At 27.1% G+C, this 17,409-nt stretch overlaps 1 protein-coding gene and 2 long non-coding RNA genes across 9 annotated transcripts; 1 reads left to right on the plus strand and 2 right to left on the minus strand.

Moving 5' to 3' along the window:
• Window positions 1–212: 212 nt before the first annotated feature.
• Window positions 213–2,466, minus strand: LOC140666524 (uncharacterized). 2 transcript variants are annotated; one of them, XR_012046770.1, is made up of 5 exons: window positions 2,415–2,466; window positions 1,710–1,793; window positions 1,571–1,617; window positions 451–534; window positions 213–303 (listed from the first exon to the last, which is right to left on the minus strand). It is a non-coding gene; the product is annotated as an uncharacterized lncRNA (long non-coding RNA). The 2 variants fall into 2 exon arrangements; XR_012046771.1 differs by lacking the exon at window positions 2,415–2,466 and adding an exon at window positions 2,044–2,105.
• Window positions 2,467–2,785: 319 nt separating this feature from the next.
• LOC140666743 (uncharacterized) lies at window positions 2,786–7,289 on the plus strand. Of its 4 annotated transcripts, XR_012046832.1 has the most exons (8): window positions 2,786–3,010; window positions 3,244–3,417; window positions 4,055–4,153; window positions 4,360–4,695; window positions 4,823–5,012; window positions 5,209–5,507; window positions 6,106–6,239; window positions 6,849–7,289. It is a non-coding gene; the product is annotated as an uncharacterized lncRNA (long non-coding RNA). The 4 variants fall into 4 exon arrangements; XR_012046829.1 differs by lacking the exon at window positions 4,055–4,153; XR_012046830.1 differs by lacking the exon at window positions 4,055–4,153 and having other exon boundaries at window positions 5,209–5,278.
• A 3,384-nt stretch (window positions 7,290–10,673) lies between these two features.
• On the minus strand, window positions 10,674–15,648 carry LOC140666986 (C3 and PZP-like alpha-2-macroglobulin domain-containing protein 8). Of its 3 annotated transcripts, none has more exons than XM_072894554.1 (6): window positions 14,701–15,058; window positions 14,419–14,585; window positions 14,117–14,256; window positions 13,816–13,940; window positions 13,542–13,687; window positions 10,874–13,343 (listed from the first exon to the last, which is right to left on the minus strand). In XM_072894554.1, the coding sequence occupies exons 2-6, from the start codon at window positions 14,426–14,428 to the stop codon at window positions 12,853–12,855; spliced, it is 912 nt and encodes a 303-aa protein (XP_072750655.1). In that variant the 5' UTR covers window positions 14,429–14,585; window positions 14,701–15,058; the 3' UTR covers window positions 10,874–12,852. The 3 variants fall into 3 exon arrangements, with proteins under 3 accessions (XP_072750656.1, XP_072750655.1, XP_072750654.1); XM_072894553.1 differs by lacking the exon at window positions 14,701–15,058 and adding an exon at window positions 15,478–15,646 and having other exon boundaries at window positions 10,875–13,343; XM_072894555.1 differs by lacking the exons at window positions 14,419–14,585; window positions 14,701–15,058 and adding an exon at window positions 15,478–15,648 and having other exon boundaries at window positions 10,674–13,343.
• Window positions 15,649–17,409: the final 1,761 nt, after the last annotated feature.

Consider the following 17,409-nt stretch of genomic DNA (forward strand, 5'->3'; position numbering starts at 1 on the left):
CTTTCTGGTCAGCGAATCGACAGTTCTATGTTGATCTGTAACATATAATTATTCCAGTGAGACAATAATAAGTAGAAACATAATTATTCAATTTTTTTAAATTTTACTTTAATACAATTACTAATCTTTGATTTAATGAATTTTTATTTATTATCAAAGTAATGAATAAACAATAAATTCTCACCTTTGGGTTGCTTTGCCAGCTTTCGATGCCTCTCCCAAACCTCCTCCTCCTCTTAAGTTGTCAGGGATCGGCTCTACATTGATTTATTAGCATAAATAAAATCCAAACTGTAACAATACCTAAAATAAATAATATTTCGAAAAAATAATTATGGTACGTATTGAATTTTGTATTTGATACAATACACAATTGCAGATATAAAATTATAATTTTCTGAATTTTGATTTAATACGTATATCTTTAATATATTAATAATGAATACTCACATCAGTATTGTTCCGCCGACTTCCGGTGCTTCTTTTAGACTACCTTTTTCTCTTATTTATTATCATGGTTGTCAGCTATGTTACCTACAATTTATAAGTAGATGTTGTTATTTATAATATGTAAACAAAATCCAAATTGTATGTAATAGCGCTTAAAATAATTAATATTACGGAAATTTATTATTATACGCATTGAATTTTATAATCGATACGTATAATAGTAAGCAGAAATATAAATAAATAATTTTATTAATTTTAATTTAATACGTATAATAAACAAGTAATGAACACATAAAAATTACGAAAGTTTACGAAAGTCTTTTTTGTTATATTTCTTGAGAAATTTGTCTATACAGATTTATAGAAAGTCTAATATAAAGTCTATACAGATTTATAGAAAGTCTAATATAAAGTCTATACAGATTTATAGAAAGTCTAATATAAACTAAAAATATCTTTATAATTTCTTTTCTGATAAAAGTTATTTTATTATTATTCATAACTTTATATCAATTATACTCAAACTGTATGTATATATATAAGTTTGCATTAGAAATATTTTTTTTTTTACAATATAAATGACTAAATTGTATAACTATATAAATCAATAACGTACAAATAAAAATAACGTTTAGTTTATAAGTTATTTGTGTATGAGTGCATCTTTGATGAGTCTCATATATATTCCATTAAATTAATTATAAAATTAAATATAAAAATTTATCCTCATTTGTCCATTTTAAAGCACTGGATTTAATAGATTTGTGAAATATATATTGTATATCAATAATATTTATATTCTTAATTTAAATTTTATTATTTTATTATTTTTAAATATAATTTTTATTATTTTCAATATAATTTTTAAATAAATAATGACTTCTAATCAAGTAGTTTATACAAACAAATAATAAATAAGGAGTTGTAGTTACATTTATTATTATTGCAAATTTAAATGCACACTTTTATATAGTAATAATTATCAGAAGAATATTATAATTTTTTGTTTAATTTGTTTCTAGTACAATATTTGTCATCTTATAAATATATTTTACATATATTTGATAATTTTTACAAATCCATTACTTCAAAATTAAAATAGAAAGTAGTTTAAACTTACTGGTGCAATGCACAAATAAGACTGATTGAAAGTTATACAGCGTTGATCTGTAAAATAAATAAAATTGATAAATAAAATAAATAAAATATTCCTTTTATTAATTTTTTGCAAATAATAATATAAAAGATAAATTATTCACCTCATGCATGATTGCTTCGCCATCATTTAATACTGTTCGGGGTCTTTTCTGTTTTCTCTTATTTCATCGTTATTTCATGATACCCTTTAGAAAAAAGAAATTAGTTACAATTAATAAATTGATTATAATTACGCGCATACTATAATCACATCCAAATATAATTAATAAACGCGAGACTTTGCACAGCGCTAATAGCAGGCGGCGCGCATTTGATTATGGCGAGAAGTCGTCGCTCGATATTCTAACGAATTATTCAACTATACAAATTAAATATTTGCACAAAATAATGTTTATTAATCCGTTAGCAGAGAATGATGCCGTAATGGAAACATACTTTTCGCGATCGCGTCTCGAAAACTATTGCAATGTCGCGCCATTCTATTGACCGAATAAAAAATATTCTCTATGATTTTTAAGTAAATTCTCGTAAAAAATGACATTAAACATAGTAAACTCGATTATAAATGATGTATGTACAAGTGTAGACTTGTCTTTAAATATACAAAGTACTTGATAAACGGATACGAAAAAAGTACTTAAAATGGCCGGTTATCTGATTCGAAAAATTCGCTTGATTTTTAAATCTTTGAATTTACATTAAATATGCCATAAAACTATTAAATAATATCATAATTTATTGCAAGAAACAATACTATTGTGAATAATCGTATTTATTTGGTCCGATTATCTATTTATATTATTTACCTGTGCGGATTATCGACGCCCGCAATTTTTCGAACTGTACGAGAAGTCGTTCCTGAGCGGAAAGAGGGAGAAGAAATCATTGTATAAGGGATGTTGCCGAGAGAAAACGCGGGAGAAGTCCTGATTGGTCAAGCTTTCTTAGTAATAAATATCAGCCAATCAGGTCAATGAGATCGTATCTAGCGAACATCACCGAACAGTTCTCGATAATTCGGCGCGAGAATTCAAAATCGTTTAAAGTGCATGAAAATGATCATGATACAAAGTATCGAAAAATTAATACTCAGCCTTTAAAATCGTGTGAAAATGGGCATTTGATACGATTATATGCATATTATATACAAATTTTCAGGCATACGATTTCCTCTACTCTTCGGTTCATGGAACGACATGGAGAAAAATAGTTTTCGCTTGTTATGGTTGCCGCAAATTTTTAACAAGAAACAGTTCGAAATTTCGAGATTTGTCACGAGGATTGTATGTTCACTGAGCTATATTCGAGAATCCAGATGTTTCATTTGCAAATTAAAGAGGATGCTTGATAAACAAACCAAGATAGTTTCTAACCTGTCACGTTTATCTCGCATATTTTTCACGTATGTTACATATATGTAAAAGCGATCCTTTTTATTCATGCTTCACTTTTATTTTATTAATTAAATCTAAATAAAGAAAGCATTTTTATTACTTGTTTCAATCTTGTCTTATTTTTTATTTATTACTCGAATTTATACAAATATTGTGTTGTTAATTTATTAATTTATTTATTATTCTTATATAACTATTATATGAGTATATTGATATATATGACAATCTTTTGTATTTGTAGATAAAGAGCATGGGATATCTCATTGTGAAGATTACATAAAATAATGTAAATTATTGCACTTGATTTTGTCATGAAAGTCCTTCAACTGTAGTTCTGTATTCAGCTTGTTCTTCCAGAAGAAAAATTAAGAGAAAGCGTTGATTATACAATAACTCTTGGACACTTACAACTATGGTAATATCTTATTATATTATATTTCTTATTATATTTTATATATGATATATAATTAACAAATCAATCATCCAAATAATTAAACACATGATATATGTAACAAGTTTGACAAACTGTTTTAACTTTTATAAATGTAGTTATAGAGATTTAAAAATAAACAAAATCTAAAATTTGATACTTTATTTATTATAATATTTGATAAATTATTATATTTGAAAATAAATTTATATATGTTATTTTATGTTGTTATGCAGGAATAGTTGTGATGCAAAAAGAATTTTAGCACGAATCTATAAAGCATACATTTGATATATTTATGAGAGCTATATATAATATGAAGTTAGTACGATAGTACAAATTTTACATATTTTATTTTAAAGAAATTCTGTGTTTTGTATTTAATAACTAAGACTTATATAAACAGAGAGAGAAATCTATTGTAGAACTATATTATTTATTGATAATGTGACTTACATGCAATTAAAGATTTTATAAATTCAAAATTTGCTCATTATATTTTAAGATAAAGAAAGATTTTAATAAATTTAACATTCAAGTATATATCTATTTATTAAAGAAGTTGGATATATATTATTACTACTTAGGAAAAAAATTATGTATATAAATTTGTTTATGATAGATGTGAAGAAGGGAAAACTCATATTCTATCCTTGTGCAAATGTATACAATATGTGAAGTAAAAGGTTGCATTGGGAAGTAAGAACTGGCATAAGAGAGTGTAAGCGAATAAAATATTTTTATTTCCTTATTCCTACTCCAACTCTTATTCTTACTTCTTATGTGAACTAGGCCTATGGATCATATATTTATACAGAGCCTTATTAGTGAGAGTATATGTATTTGTTAGCAAAATAATTATGTTTATTTGTAAAAAATACTAATTTTTTTATTTAGTAATTTTATTTATAATTTATGATATTTCAGTTTAGATGCTACAGAGATACAAAACATTTAAGGAAACTTTAGCTTCCACAAAAAACTGACCAGAAAGTTAAGTAAATGCATGGATAAATTTTGATTCATGAAGGAACTTAAAAGTAAGTGGAGCTCTGTAAGACAAAAATGAAGGAGAAGAATGCTGATAAAAAAATAAAAAGAAAGATAGGAAGTTGAATTGTTAACATTATTCAGGTTGATTAAAGATTACAAAGGACATAGCAAAGCATACTGCTATGTACAATTGTACAATGAAATATATTACTATATTAATTAATGACAGAAAGCGATGAATGAAAACAGAACCATGCAAATTTAAAAAAAGTAAGAATTATGATTAGAAAAATATGTATACTTTAGTATACCTTAAGTATACCTTATATGTATAAGTATAAATTATCATTATAATATTTCTAATTCTTATTTCATGTCTCATTTGCAAATTTTAAAGCACTTAGATGAAGATAGTGTTTTATTATTTACTATTATGCAGGAAACTATAGAAGAAGCTTTGAAATTTGATAGGATGTCTTTAAAAGGGCATCCTATTTTTGTTTCAAGATACAATCCTGATAAGAGACTAAAAGTCCTGGATTCATATATAGCACATACTCTCGAAAAGAATAAACTCTTTGTTAAAGGTATGTAAACAGTTTTATGCAAATTACATAATATATAATAAATGATGGTTGCAAAGTCGCTCTCTTTATATATCACAATTTATTATCTTATTTATTTATGCAAAAATGTGAAATCTTCCGAATAAATAATATTTATTCGGAAATATAATTATAAATATTTCGTAATAATTTTTTTTTCTATATTGTATTTTGCAAGACTTCTGCTTATGACGACGAAAGAGGAAATTAAGGAAATATTTGAAGTTTATGGTGAAGATTTGAAAGAGGTTTGTCTGACTACTTACCTTAATGGACATTCGAAGGACTTAGTTTATTGTCAAATATTATAATGAAGGGACTAGCTACAAGAGCTCTTTTGGCTGTCGACGATACAATAGTACAAATTCATTCGAGACAAAGTGATCAATGTCCTGATAAGTCAACTATTCGATCGCAAAAGAATCCAAACGCAGGAAAATAAAACACAAGTCAAGTCATTGAGCGGAACGATGAATTGTATGAGATTCAGTCTTCTAAAACTCTTATCTATGATACCACGTACGAGAGAGAAGCTCAGTCGTTCGCGATATCTCTAGAGACTAGAGACTAACTTTGAATGCGCATAAATAATATCCAAAAATTATTAAAATATGACAGTAATTATGTCTACCAATTAAATGCGCCATGATTCAGAATAAATTTTTTTCACGTTCGTTTTAATTGTTACCAATTCCAGAACAATGTCAGTAATTTACATTGATGTGGCGTATTGATATCTTTTTCATGCGCAAATATTTATTTTTAAAAAATCATTGTCTCTATACACTTACTAGTACTTAATCGAACAAGTTTAATAATAATGTGATACTTATTAATTATTCAGAAAATGAACTATACTTTTTGCAATTATGTCTCACAAGTAATATATGAAGCTTGTTGTCTATTGATTAAAAATATTGATTGATAATAATATTATATCAATTAATTTTTAAATATTTATAATAACTTATATATTTAATAGTTAATTTTTTTCATCGAGAATAATTTAATTTAATGATAAAAATAATTATAATTAATGATAATAATTTAAGTAAATTTATTTGTTATTTTTCAGATTGAAAACACGAGTAAAGTCGACGTAAAAGGAAAGGAATTAAAATGAGAGAAAAATTAGAAGAGAGATAATAAACACTATATAATGAAATCGCACTCGAACGAATATCTTCTCACTAATTATCTCAATCGCATGTGTGTTATAATTTAGTCTTTTTTAATATATAGTATAGAGTATAGAATAACGAAATATTGCACTTATATTTGACATCTTATCTTATGCATTTTATTTTCTTTGCTTTTTATTTTTTAAATGTGTAAAAATTAATGTCTTTTTTTAAAAAATATATTTATATGTATTGATATAATTATACTTTGTTCATCCATAAACATTTTTGTTTTTAAATTCAGGGTTAATTAAATGATATTAAGAAATAAAAGACATTTGTGTAGCACTCGCTTTGTAATATTCTAATCTAAAAATTTTATAATTTGATGTTTTTTTCTTTTTTTTATTAGGAGAAATTTCTGTATAAATAAATATGAAATTTTATTATAGAAAGTACTTACGTTATTTATAATTAGTCATTATAAGAAATAATGATATCAAATTAAAAATAGAATTTTTCAAATATAACAAGAATTTAATATAACTTGTAATTGGCTGTGCAAGTATCAACAAGTCATGAAATCACGATGATAAAAAGCTCTATTCCACATTTTTACACGTCTTATGTTCCAAACACACATCATAACAACACTTTTCTTCTTCTTCACATTCATGATCGCTGTCGCAAAATTTAGGTGGCATATTCCATACGTCGTACGACCTGGAACAGTGAGCCCTCAAAGGTGGACAATGCTTTTTCGGCTTCATCTCGACTTCGTGCCAAGGATGTTCAAAATGTGGCTCGAGGATGCCAAACCAAAACCATGGAAAGAAGTAGGAATGCCAGCTGTGGTGCTCCGGCGAGGAATCGCTTTTACCGCTTGGACAACAATAGTATCGATGATGGTTCTTGCACCAGTACTTGCAGGACTTTGCATAAGCTTTCGTCAGAATGACAAATAATAGTAGAAGGTATAGCGAGCTTCCGCGCATGCTGAAGTAGCTGTTAAGAAAGATGAATGATACAATGCTGAAAAATATCGTTTATTCTGTCCCGTCGCTAAGATTTTTTTTCAAAATAATATATCAATGATTTAACGTGCGCATAATAACATAATATATATTTTCTTTCAATCTACACACACACACATATATATATATATATATATATATATATATATATATATATATATGTAAGAAAATTTGTTTGTATAATCCGTAAAATAATTGCATGAGAATTTTATATATTCCTTGTTTTTCTGAACTTTCGGCAATAATGTATAGTTTGTGTTTATTAGATATACAACACATATAATACTCTATTATTTTAAATACACTATAGTACAATATAGTAATCATTGTTACAAAATGCAATAGTTATAAATTAAAATAATTATTTTATTTAGACACGAGAGATTTTATATATATGTTATTATTGTGCAAAAAAACGTATTTTAAAGCAAAAGACTCACTTTAATATTTCTCTTTATATGCTTACTCGTGGCTCGACAGTCTACGATCTAATCGACAACAGCTTCTGGTTTCGCGTGTTTTATACACAGACGGAACCCTTACTCGAAAACAAAGATTGTAAATCATGCCACATCTTCAATACGTCTGTCATTGTCGACATGGTTCGTTCACTCGTACTCGATTTCACATGTCAACTTTGTAAAGTTTCTTCTGTGTCTGATTCATTTGGAAAAATGTCAGGGAACGTCAGAAACGAAGGAAGCGTCACATTATTATATACACATTACAATATTGCATCTAATGTTTAAGTTTTGAATTTGCAAAGCAATTTAGATGCATAAAGCGATTTCACATTTTAAATTTTAATATCATAAGAGAGTTATAATTTTAATATCATGAGAATTAATTAATTATATAATACAAATTATATAATTAATTTTCATGATATTAAAATTATCAATATATATAATGACATTATTATTAAATGCATAAAAAATGTAGAGAGTATGTACGAGGTTCATTTCGAATATCATGTTGACAAATATAAATGTAGGTTTAGGAAAATTATTATTTTATATTCATCTCTATATATATATATATATATATATATATATATATATATATATATATATATAGAGAGAGAGAGAGAGAGAGAGAGAGAGAGAGGTAAATAGATAAATAGAGATGAATATAAAATAATAATTTTCTTAAACCTGCATTTATATTTTGTCAACATGATGATATTCGAAATAAACCTTGTACATACTCTCTACATTTTTTATGCATTTAATAATGATTGTTTTTTTTACTCATTACATACAATAACGAAATCCTGTGAATATATAAGAATAGACGCAGTGACAAACAGTTATTCCTATGGACATTTTTCTTCGCGAAATTTACTGGAAAAGCTGTTTACAAAAGGCCTTGATCACTGACCTATTTTACTTTGTCATATACTAAAGAATTATACATCGTAACTACTCATTTCGGAAAGAGAATTCTTATTTCGATTTTTAATCATTTGATTAATTATGCGTGGAATACACCATAAATATTATGCATTTCATGAAATGAGCTTTAATGATTTATTCATTTTTCGAGTGTGGTTTTGATATACGATATTGAATTTCAATAAATCCTTGTTCAGTGCTGACTTCCTCACCTTTCAATATAAAAAAAGAATATGATAAAATTATTTAAGAGGAATTATTTAAGAGTTTTTAAACCATGCAAATTCAAAATTTTTGATCTCGTTACTTACAGCAAAAATTTTAATTTTACTTTTTTTGTCTTTTTACCTCGAAAATTAAATTTATTGAGTACTAGTGATTACAATTTTTTATTCTTACACATATAAAGGAAGAGCACACACACACACACACACACACACACACACACACACACACACACATACACACACACACACACACACACACACACACACACACACACACACATATATTTTATCTCTTTATGAACAATTTATTATTTATTTAAATTTTTATCAAGAATATTCCTTTTGTACATTTACTATACTTACCTGAAGGATCATTATCACATATCACAGGCATGCGATAATAATCCTTCATTCTAATGCAAGTTCAGCAAAATTATATCAATATTAAGCCTTGATAAAAGCTGTGTTAAATATTTGGCATTATAATAATAGTAATAGCATTTATTTTATTTACTAATATAAGCGTCAATATTATTTGAATATCGATTTATTTCCATTCAGAGTGAAAAAGAAAATCATAGAGCACGATATAATGGGTCAACACAAAATTGAAATAGATAAAGGCGCGGGCGAATTCTCGACCAATCAGCGACGCGTATTTTGAACATTCGAGTCAGTTATTAAACGGCCACTGAATTGTGTAGATTGCAAATAAATCGTCGCTTAAATAATTATCGATAACTAACGTCGTGCATCGAAATCGCGCTCGAATAAGTGATAGATCGCTAAAATTCATTTCGCGAAAAATGTAGTGGTGTTTGTGGTATGTTTCGTGCGTGAATAATGATAAGGAACGAAGTCAAAATGTGTGAACGAGATTCTAGGAAGGAACGATTCTTGGAGCTGCGAAAAAGATATACCGAGTGCAGGGATTAAAAAGGAGCTACCCAGGAATACTAAGCATAAACGATCACTCTGACTGTAAATATTCTCAACTTTATTTTCTTGAAAGCCAATATTCCATATAATATACATCTTAATTGCCAATACAGTCGGCTTTAAACGAGTGCTCATTTATCATAATTAATAATAAATACAATTATATCTGACAAATATATTTCGGTATATGGAGTACTTATTGAAAAGAAGAAGTACTATAAATAAAGTATTTCACATATGTATTCATCACATTCAAAATTCTATTGATAACTATACATAATTATCATGTAATTAATCAATTATTAATCAATTTATATGTGATATTATGTTTATTATGTGATATATTTTATTGACAAATGAACACATCGTATGGAATCAGATCAGCTATTTTTAGCTATATTTAAAACAGTTAAAATATCTCATTTAATTAGGAAAGAGTATTTTTCACAAAAGTATTACTTATTTTTCTTTTAATAATTTTTTTCTTTAAATCATCTATTTAAATGCTTTTTTTTATTTGCCTAGTAATTATTAATAGTACAACTTTATTTTTATTAGATGCTAATATCAAGAATTCAATATTTTGTTAATATATAACATGATTAGAATAATAAATAAATATCACATTATATTGTATTTAATATGTAACAATAATTATGCCTTTGTTTTCATAATGAAAGATATTACACTATATGTATTTTATGAATTTGATTATATAATAGAATATTACCAGAAAATATATATCAATGTAATTACTATGTTACAACATAATGGAAAGATATATATCCTTTAACAACTTATTAATTATGCAACAATGATATATTAACAAAATATTATAATATTATACCACATGGGTACATTATGGAATATACTGTATATCTATTTTCATTTTAAAAAAAATTAATATTTCTATCACATGTCCGTACAAGTAAAACATTTTTTTTCTATTTCTCTAATATTTCTAAAATATTTAACAATGCTTATTGCTACATATGCTTGTCTTTATTGACAAATTTTTTTTTAAGAATATCTTATTTTCATAACAAAACTTCAAAAGTTACAATACATATATATATTCATACATTTATTTTCTATAATTTTCCAATTATAAGACAAAAATTTTGATTTTTTAAAATTAATATTACATGATTAGAAATTTCATAAAAATTTTGCTATTCTATCAAGTACATGATTATAAGAATCATTACAGTACATACTTTATAAAAATTTACATTTTAATATCATTACATATTGATATCATACACATTTCTCTTATGTTACATGTTATATATTTTTATACATAAACAATAAAAACAGGAAAATAGAGGATGCTCTTATTGAAATGGTACCTTTAATAAATAAAATTATACTTTAGGGACTTGTGCAGCCTTTGTTTATAATACAATTACAATTCTGTTGTGTTTAACAACTGAGCATGTGTTTACCAAAGAAAAAGAAGCATTTGCTAGAGATACTGCAGAATATAATTTACTATAGAATACTTGTCACTAATAATTCTAGTCTAAATAAATGCAAATGCTTCTTCTGGTCATATTATTTCCATTGTCAACTGGTTTATTATCATATCACAATATTATAGATAAAATATTATGATTTTACATGTTTTATGTTTTAAATTGGCCATCATTTGCAGATTAATTGTAAAACCCTGAGTAGTCACTGAATTAAAGAAGTATATATATAACTACTTTTACTAGTTTTATTGTTGAAGAATCTATAAATAAGTACGGTTCAAAATATTTAGCAGAATACTTTATAGAATAATACTTTAAATCTTCTTTTTTGTACTTATGCGAAAAGTAAATTTCGCGGTTGAATAACGTTACTTATTATAATATAATATATAGTATATAATTATATGATGCGATAAATTATAATACACTTTTATCGGTGGTCTTTTTTTAGCTTTCATGAAATAATAAGTAATTTAATAGTATAAAAAATACAACAAGTATTATTTGTTAATTGTTTACAATTAATTAATAGATTTTAATTCACAAAATTTTGTGGGTAACATTGGGTTTGAATGGAAGAATGGAATAATCAACATTATTTACAATAATAATTTTCCACACATCTATAAAAAGTAATGTCTTTTTATAGTTATGATAATCGTAATTGTACTGCAAAGTATAATTAACTCTGAAGCTATTGATATATAATTGTAATAATATATAATTATATAATATAATAATATATAATTATATTTGTTATTAGTTATCATAGAAAAAAATTGCTTATAGGTATATATTGTATTAAAAATAGAATTAATTTTTTAAATAAAACACCACTTCATTTTTAATGTAATATATCTACAAGATAGAACATTTTAAACAACACATTAATATTTCTCGAAAACCAATGGCACTCTCTTATATTTCCTTCAAATCACAAAGCTTTTTTACAAAACATTTTTTGATAGACGGCTTGGTGTTAAAAAAATATACGTCATTTAAAATAGACCATCCTGTATATGTGATTGTATAGTAATTATATGTTATACATGAACAGCTAAGGATTAATTGTATTTTGTAGTATTGTTATGATGAGCAAAATTCATTTTCATAGATATTGTATGAAAAATTATTATTATAAATAATGTTGATTATTTCATTTCTATATATATATGTCTCAATATATATATGTAATTTAATAATAAATCTAATGTTATTTATTCATTTTATGAATTAATATCTACTAATTAATTGTAAATAGTAAATTTATTTATACTGGAAAATAATTTCCACTAATTCTAACTGAGAGAGTTTCATAATTTACAATTAATTTTTTTTTTTAATTTGAATTGATTTGAGTCGTCTTTTAACATTTCAACTGAAGTCACATATATTTCACTAATTTTATCTTATGAAAGATAGCAAAAAGAACTTTTAAATTTTTTTTTATTCTTTTGCTTCAGCTAAGAAATTTATTTATAAAAGAAGAAAAGCTATAGTTTTAATATATATTGCAACTACAATGAAAATCTTACAGAGAGAATCACATCTTTAACTATAAGCGTACGGAAAATATTACGTCAATATTTCGTGGAAAAATAAATACACTCTATTTTTAAGTCGCTTGTCGCTTTATCTTCCGATACATTCGACTCCGTAGTTATCGTGTATGACTAAAGTTTCATACTCCAGATAGGGCATTTCCTGGCCATTCAACGGTATATAACACACCTGGTGATTCGGTTGTATCTTGCCGATGTAGTAAACGCCTTCGTGTAACACCCTACCGATAAACAGAGCATAACCGTCCTCGGTCTCCCCGGCAGGTAATGCGTTCAGAGGCACGCTACCCTCCCAAGATTTCACCCAGTTCACATCCTTGCCGCACAATACTTGGAATTCGCATTTCTCGTGAGTTTCGCCGCCCCACGCGAGCACGCAGATATTATCGCGAATGCCACCTGGTGTAACGGTGCTTTGATGATGTGCCCGACCGACGTATAAACCGTCTTCAGAAGCCATCACTGCATTTCGTGGCAGTCCAAAAGCCTCATTGAAATCCACCCAGAAATGGCATGTGTCCACCAATTGCTGTCTGATGGCTGGCGACGTGAATTGGCATTCTGATGATAACAAAAACTTTTTAAAAAAGATTCTAAGGCAATTTTCTCTTATGTAGAATTTTAATTAATTAATTTGGCATAAGACATCTATAGTGTTTGATTGTATTAGTTTAGCAAGTGTCAATCTTAAAATGTGTGACTAAAATAAAGTTTCTCTCTGTCTAAAATTTCTATAATGGCAGGAATGAATTAACATACCTTCGATTATCCATTGTCCAGTTGCACCCCAAGCAGTACTAACTCCTATATAATTTATAACAAATGGATTTCTGTCTTTATAGGACATGAATGGCATGTCAAAATCATCTTCACGGCTAATACTTAATAATCCATCGCAGGACCATCTGTAAAATAGTTTAGAGATATAATATCTGTAGAATAGAATAGAGATTAAAACGAGAGATGCAAACATAAATTCATATCTGTAGATTTATCAAAAATAGAAAAAAAATTATATATATAATTTTCTTACTGTATAAAAATATCACACATTTCATCAGGATTCAATATATCCTTAGTATCTGCCTCTGCTACATCTGGTTCTGCATTATTTCTTTTTATGGCTGACATAGTATTTCCCCATCCACCGATAATAATCTAAAGCAAGACAAATTAATATTATAATGCACAATAAAATTAATATTATATAACAAGAAAACATTCTTTTTATGGTTAACATATATGAAACGTATATATATATATATATATATATATATATACAAAAATAGAGTAAAAATAAATTATTGAATAAATGTGATAGTAAATTAACATACTTCGTACACATTGGAGTCACCACCAAGATGTGTTCGTAAAGCAATCCTTGCATCGTGGCTGGCTTTTATACCTAAACTAACGCTGTTTTTTGTGATGGGTAGGTAACGGTAATCAAGACTGTCCACTGTAGTAATTCTAACTGAAATAAATTATTAATCAGTACAAGTGGGAAAATTAGAAGTCTAAAATAAAATAACACTTTTTTATGAAAAATTAATTTGCTAATCTTATCTATTTCCTTCCAGAGAAATAATAGGAAGGAAAATATGAGACATAATTTGTACAATATAAATAAACTCACTCGGACTCATTTTTCTAAATGCCTAGAATTCTTCCGACATGCATAAATCAATATCAAAATGATTCATACTATATGTCATATATCATTCGTAGGCACGTGATGTGCTATCCACCGTTTAAGATTCCAATAAATTATCTCTCTTATCTCACATTCACTTATCGCTTAAGCTTAAAACAAATATAAAATCACATTAAAACTCCTCATACAACTCAATAATTCGCTATCAGTAATCAATAGTGTGCTTTGAGTGTAGAGAATAACATTGTTTACTTTCTCGCTAACCTTATTCCCGAAACTTAATCTTGCAATAATAATCACGTATCAATATATTCATGTCAGAGGAACAGGTATATAACAAAGAAATATTAATATTATAATATACAATGTAGGACCATCTCTACTAAAAATAACTGAATTTTTGTACATATATCGAAATTCTTTCGGAAACTCCTCGAGTAGCGTCGAAGTGACGTGTTGAACGTTGCATCTAACAATAAGATAATGCAGATGATGCTAGACTGCTAGATTATAGACTCAAGTTTACATCATGCTTTTTTCCTACTAGTATTAGTATACGATGTAATAAAAAGATATTTTATCGCGTATAGTAGATGAGCATATTAACATTAAATCAGGAATTGTCCATAAATGCTCAGATAAAACATCTTTTCAACATGTGTGTCAGTGCGCTGTGCATATGTAGTAGTAGAAAAAAAAGCATCGTGTAAATCATGTTTTGCATTGATAGGCTGCGCACTTTTCCCTAAAGACAAGAAATCAGCATCAATAACAGAGGACAATAGGCAGATGCTTTCCTTGTCTGATATTCTTTGCATCAACTGGAAAATCAGGCAAGGAAAACATTCGAATGTTATTCCTTCTTATTGATGCTGATTTTTTGCCTCCAATGAGAACGCGTAGACTGTACAAATTATATCAGATGATGCAATATTGAGACTCGAACACGTGCACAGTAGTCGACAGCTCCCGAAATATCAACACGATCTAAAATCACTCGAGAATATTTGATTCGAAGACAAAATTCACATTTTTACTCACTGAAATGCATGACTGTTTAATCAGTGCTGCCCCTCGAGGATGCTTACGATATAAAGAGTTCTTTATTCGCTGACAATCGAGAAGATGCGTTTGTCACGTCGCAAATTATAGATTCTGTGATTCCGTACTCATGTCCCGCGTCCCGCAGTCCTGCATGGACATTCCACTGTTGTCAGGATGCCAACGATATTGCGATATTCGATATTTTCATCTCGATATTCTAATGATAAGTTAGAAACATTGATATCTTTCGTTCGATGTTGTAAAAGTATCGATTACTTTTTTCAATATTACAAATACATACTTACAAAGATATCTTTTATATTAATTATTTATATAGCTCGATATATTATATTAAATCATATGCAGTGTTTATATATAATACATTTTAAAAATTAGAGTGATTTTTATCTGCAATAAGAATCTTAAAGTATGGTCTTGCGATATATCGCGCGCCAAATTAAATCTGATATAGAGTCTTGGAAAGATATATCGCATTTATATGCATGCAGTGTTATTCGTTTGAAGATAAGATTCCATTAATCATTAATTCCTTTGAAGATAAGATCCATTTCTTCAAGGTCAAGATTTTACTTACATTGGTGTCAAAGAGAGTAGCACGCTCAGAATTAATTGCATTCGACTTTCCATTCTGATTTTACTTTCTGTACTCTATAACATGCACAGAAACATTCCCATAGGATTATAGAAAGGCAATAAATTATACATACACGCACAATTCTTATCTTTTTTATGATCAAGAAATTTAATTCACGCACATGCATCTATAATAATAGTAAATAATACATAATAGCTTAATAACAAATCACTTAAAGTAAAATTTTCTTGCAAATCCTTGTCTCAATGCTGCGCATGTATTTTTCTTTTATTTTACGTTAAAAATATTATTTACATTAAAAAAAATATTAAATATTAATGATATATATTAAGCACGCAAGAAATAATACGCGCACATAACTATTTCATTAGAAAAAAATTCATTCAAATATTATTCACGTGCTAACACTGATGAATATCACATATATGCAAGTCAATAGAAACATTGACATTTAGGTACGTTTAGCTGGGTCACATTGTCATCCAAGGTTGAAATACATCTAATTAACTTAGGATATCACAGTACGCGGTTCAATGAATATGGGTGAGTGCACGCGCGTACGCGGAAAGTAGAAAGCATTAAAAAGGACATACAAAATGATACAAAACTATAAATGCCAAGCCTAGATGTACATAGATGCGTACGCGAAGAACTATTCCCATTTCCGCGATTAAATAGCAAGGGACTGTAATCTTTTCTGCTTCGTTTATTCGAACTTTCAGAATTGATGCATGAACTTGAAACTTCACATATATCCAGCAATTGCAATCTAATGATTCTGACCGAGATTACCTTTAATGCATTTTTTTCTAATTTTTTTTGTAATTTGTTAATTAATATTTTGATATCAAAAATATTTATGTTATTAAATTTTGTTGTTTTTTAGTTTGTTTGGGAATCGAATAAATTTCTGACATAACATAATGTCTTTTATAATAGTTACGATAATAAAATTTTTTGACCGGTGTTTATTATAATATATTTCTACTTGCGAATAATATATGTATAAAAGAAAGATTAAACTTAATGAAATAAGATTTCAACGCTTTCTATAAAAGAGTTGCAAACCAAGAGAAGTAAATATTCCCACGTTAGATTTGCTATATTTAAGGGAACGACGAAAAACTTTCTTTTCTACATAGCAGCATTATTATTCAGGCAAGACACTCGGTTTAAGTATGTATGTAAAATACGTCTAAAATATCCTTCGACTCCAGTCACGAATTTCAATTTTGATTCAAAGTTTCTGTAAAAGCGCATATTTAAATATCAGCAAAAAATTGATCTAATTTGATAATGTTAAATTACTTTTG

The sequence above is a fragment of the Anoplolepis gracilipes genome, chromosome 6 (assembly GCF_047496725.1).
Source record: "Anoplolepis gracilipes chromosome 6, ASM4749672v1, whole genome shotgun sequence".
NCBI classification, from domain to species: Eukaryota; Metazoa; Arthropoda; class Insecta; order Hymenoptera; family Formicidae; genus Anoplolepis; species Anoplolepis gracilipes.

What these genes read in the sequence shown, in the direction of transcription:
- LOC140666986 (XM_072894555.1), bottom strand. An exon ending in ATGTGTGATATTTTTATACA is followed by an intron (nt 13,688 to 13,815) that starts GTAAGAAAATTA and finishes ACTATTTTACAG; the next exon opens with ATGGTCCTGCGATGGATTAT. An exon ending in TGGACAATGGATAATCGAAG is followed by an intron (nt 13,344 to 13,541) that starts GTATGTTAATTC and finishes TGTTATCATCAG; the next exon opens with AATGCCAATTCACGTCGCCA.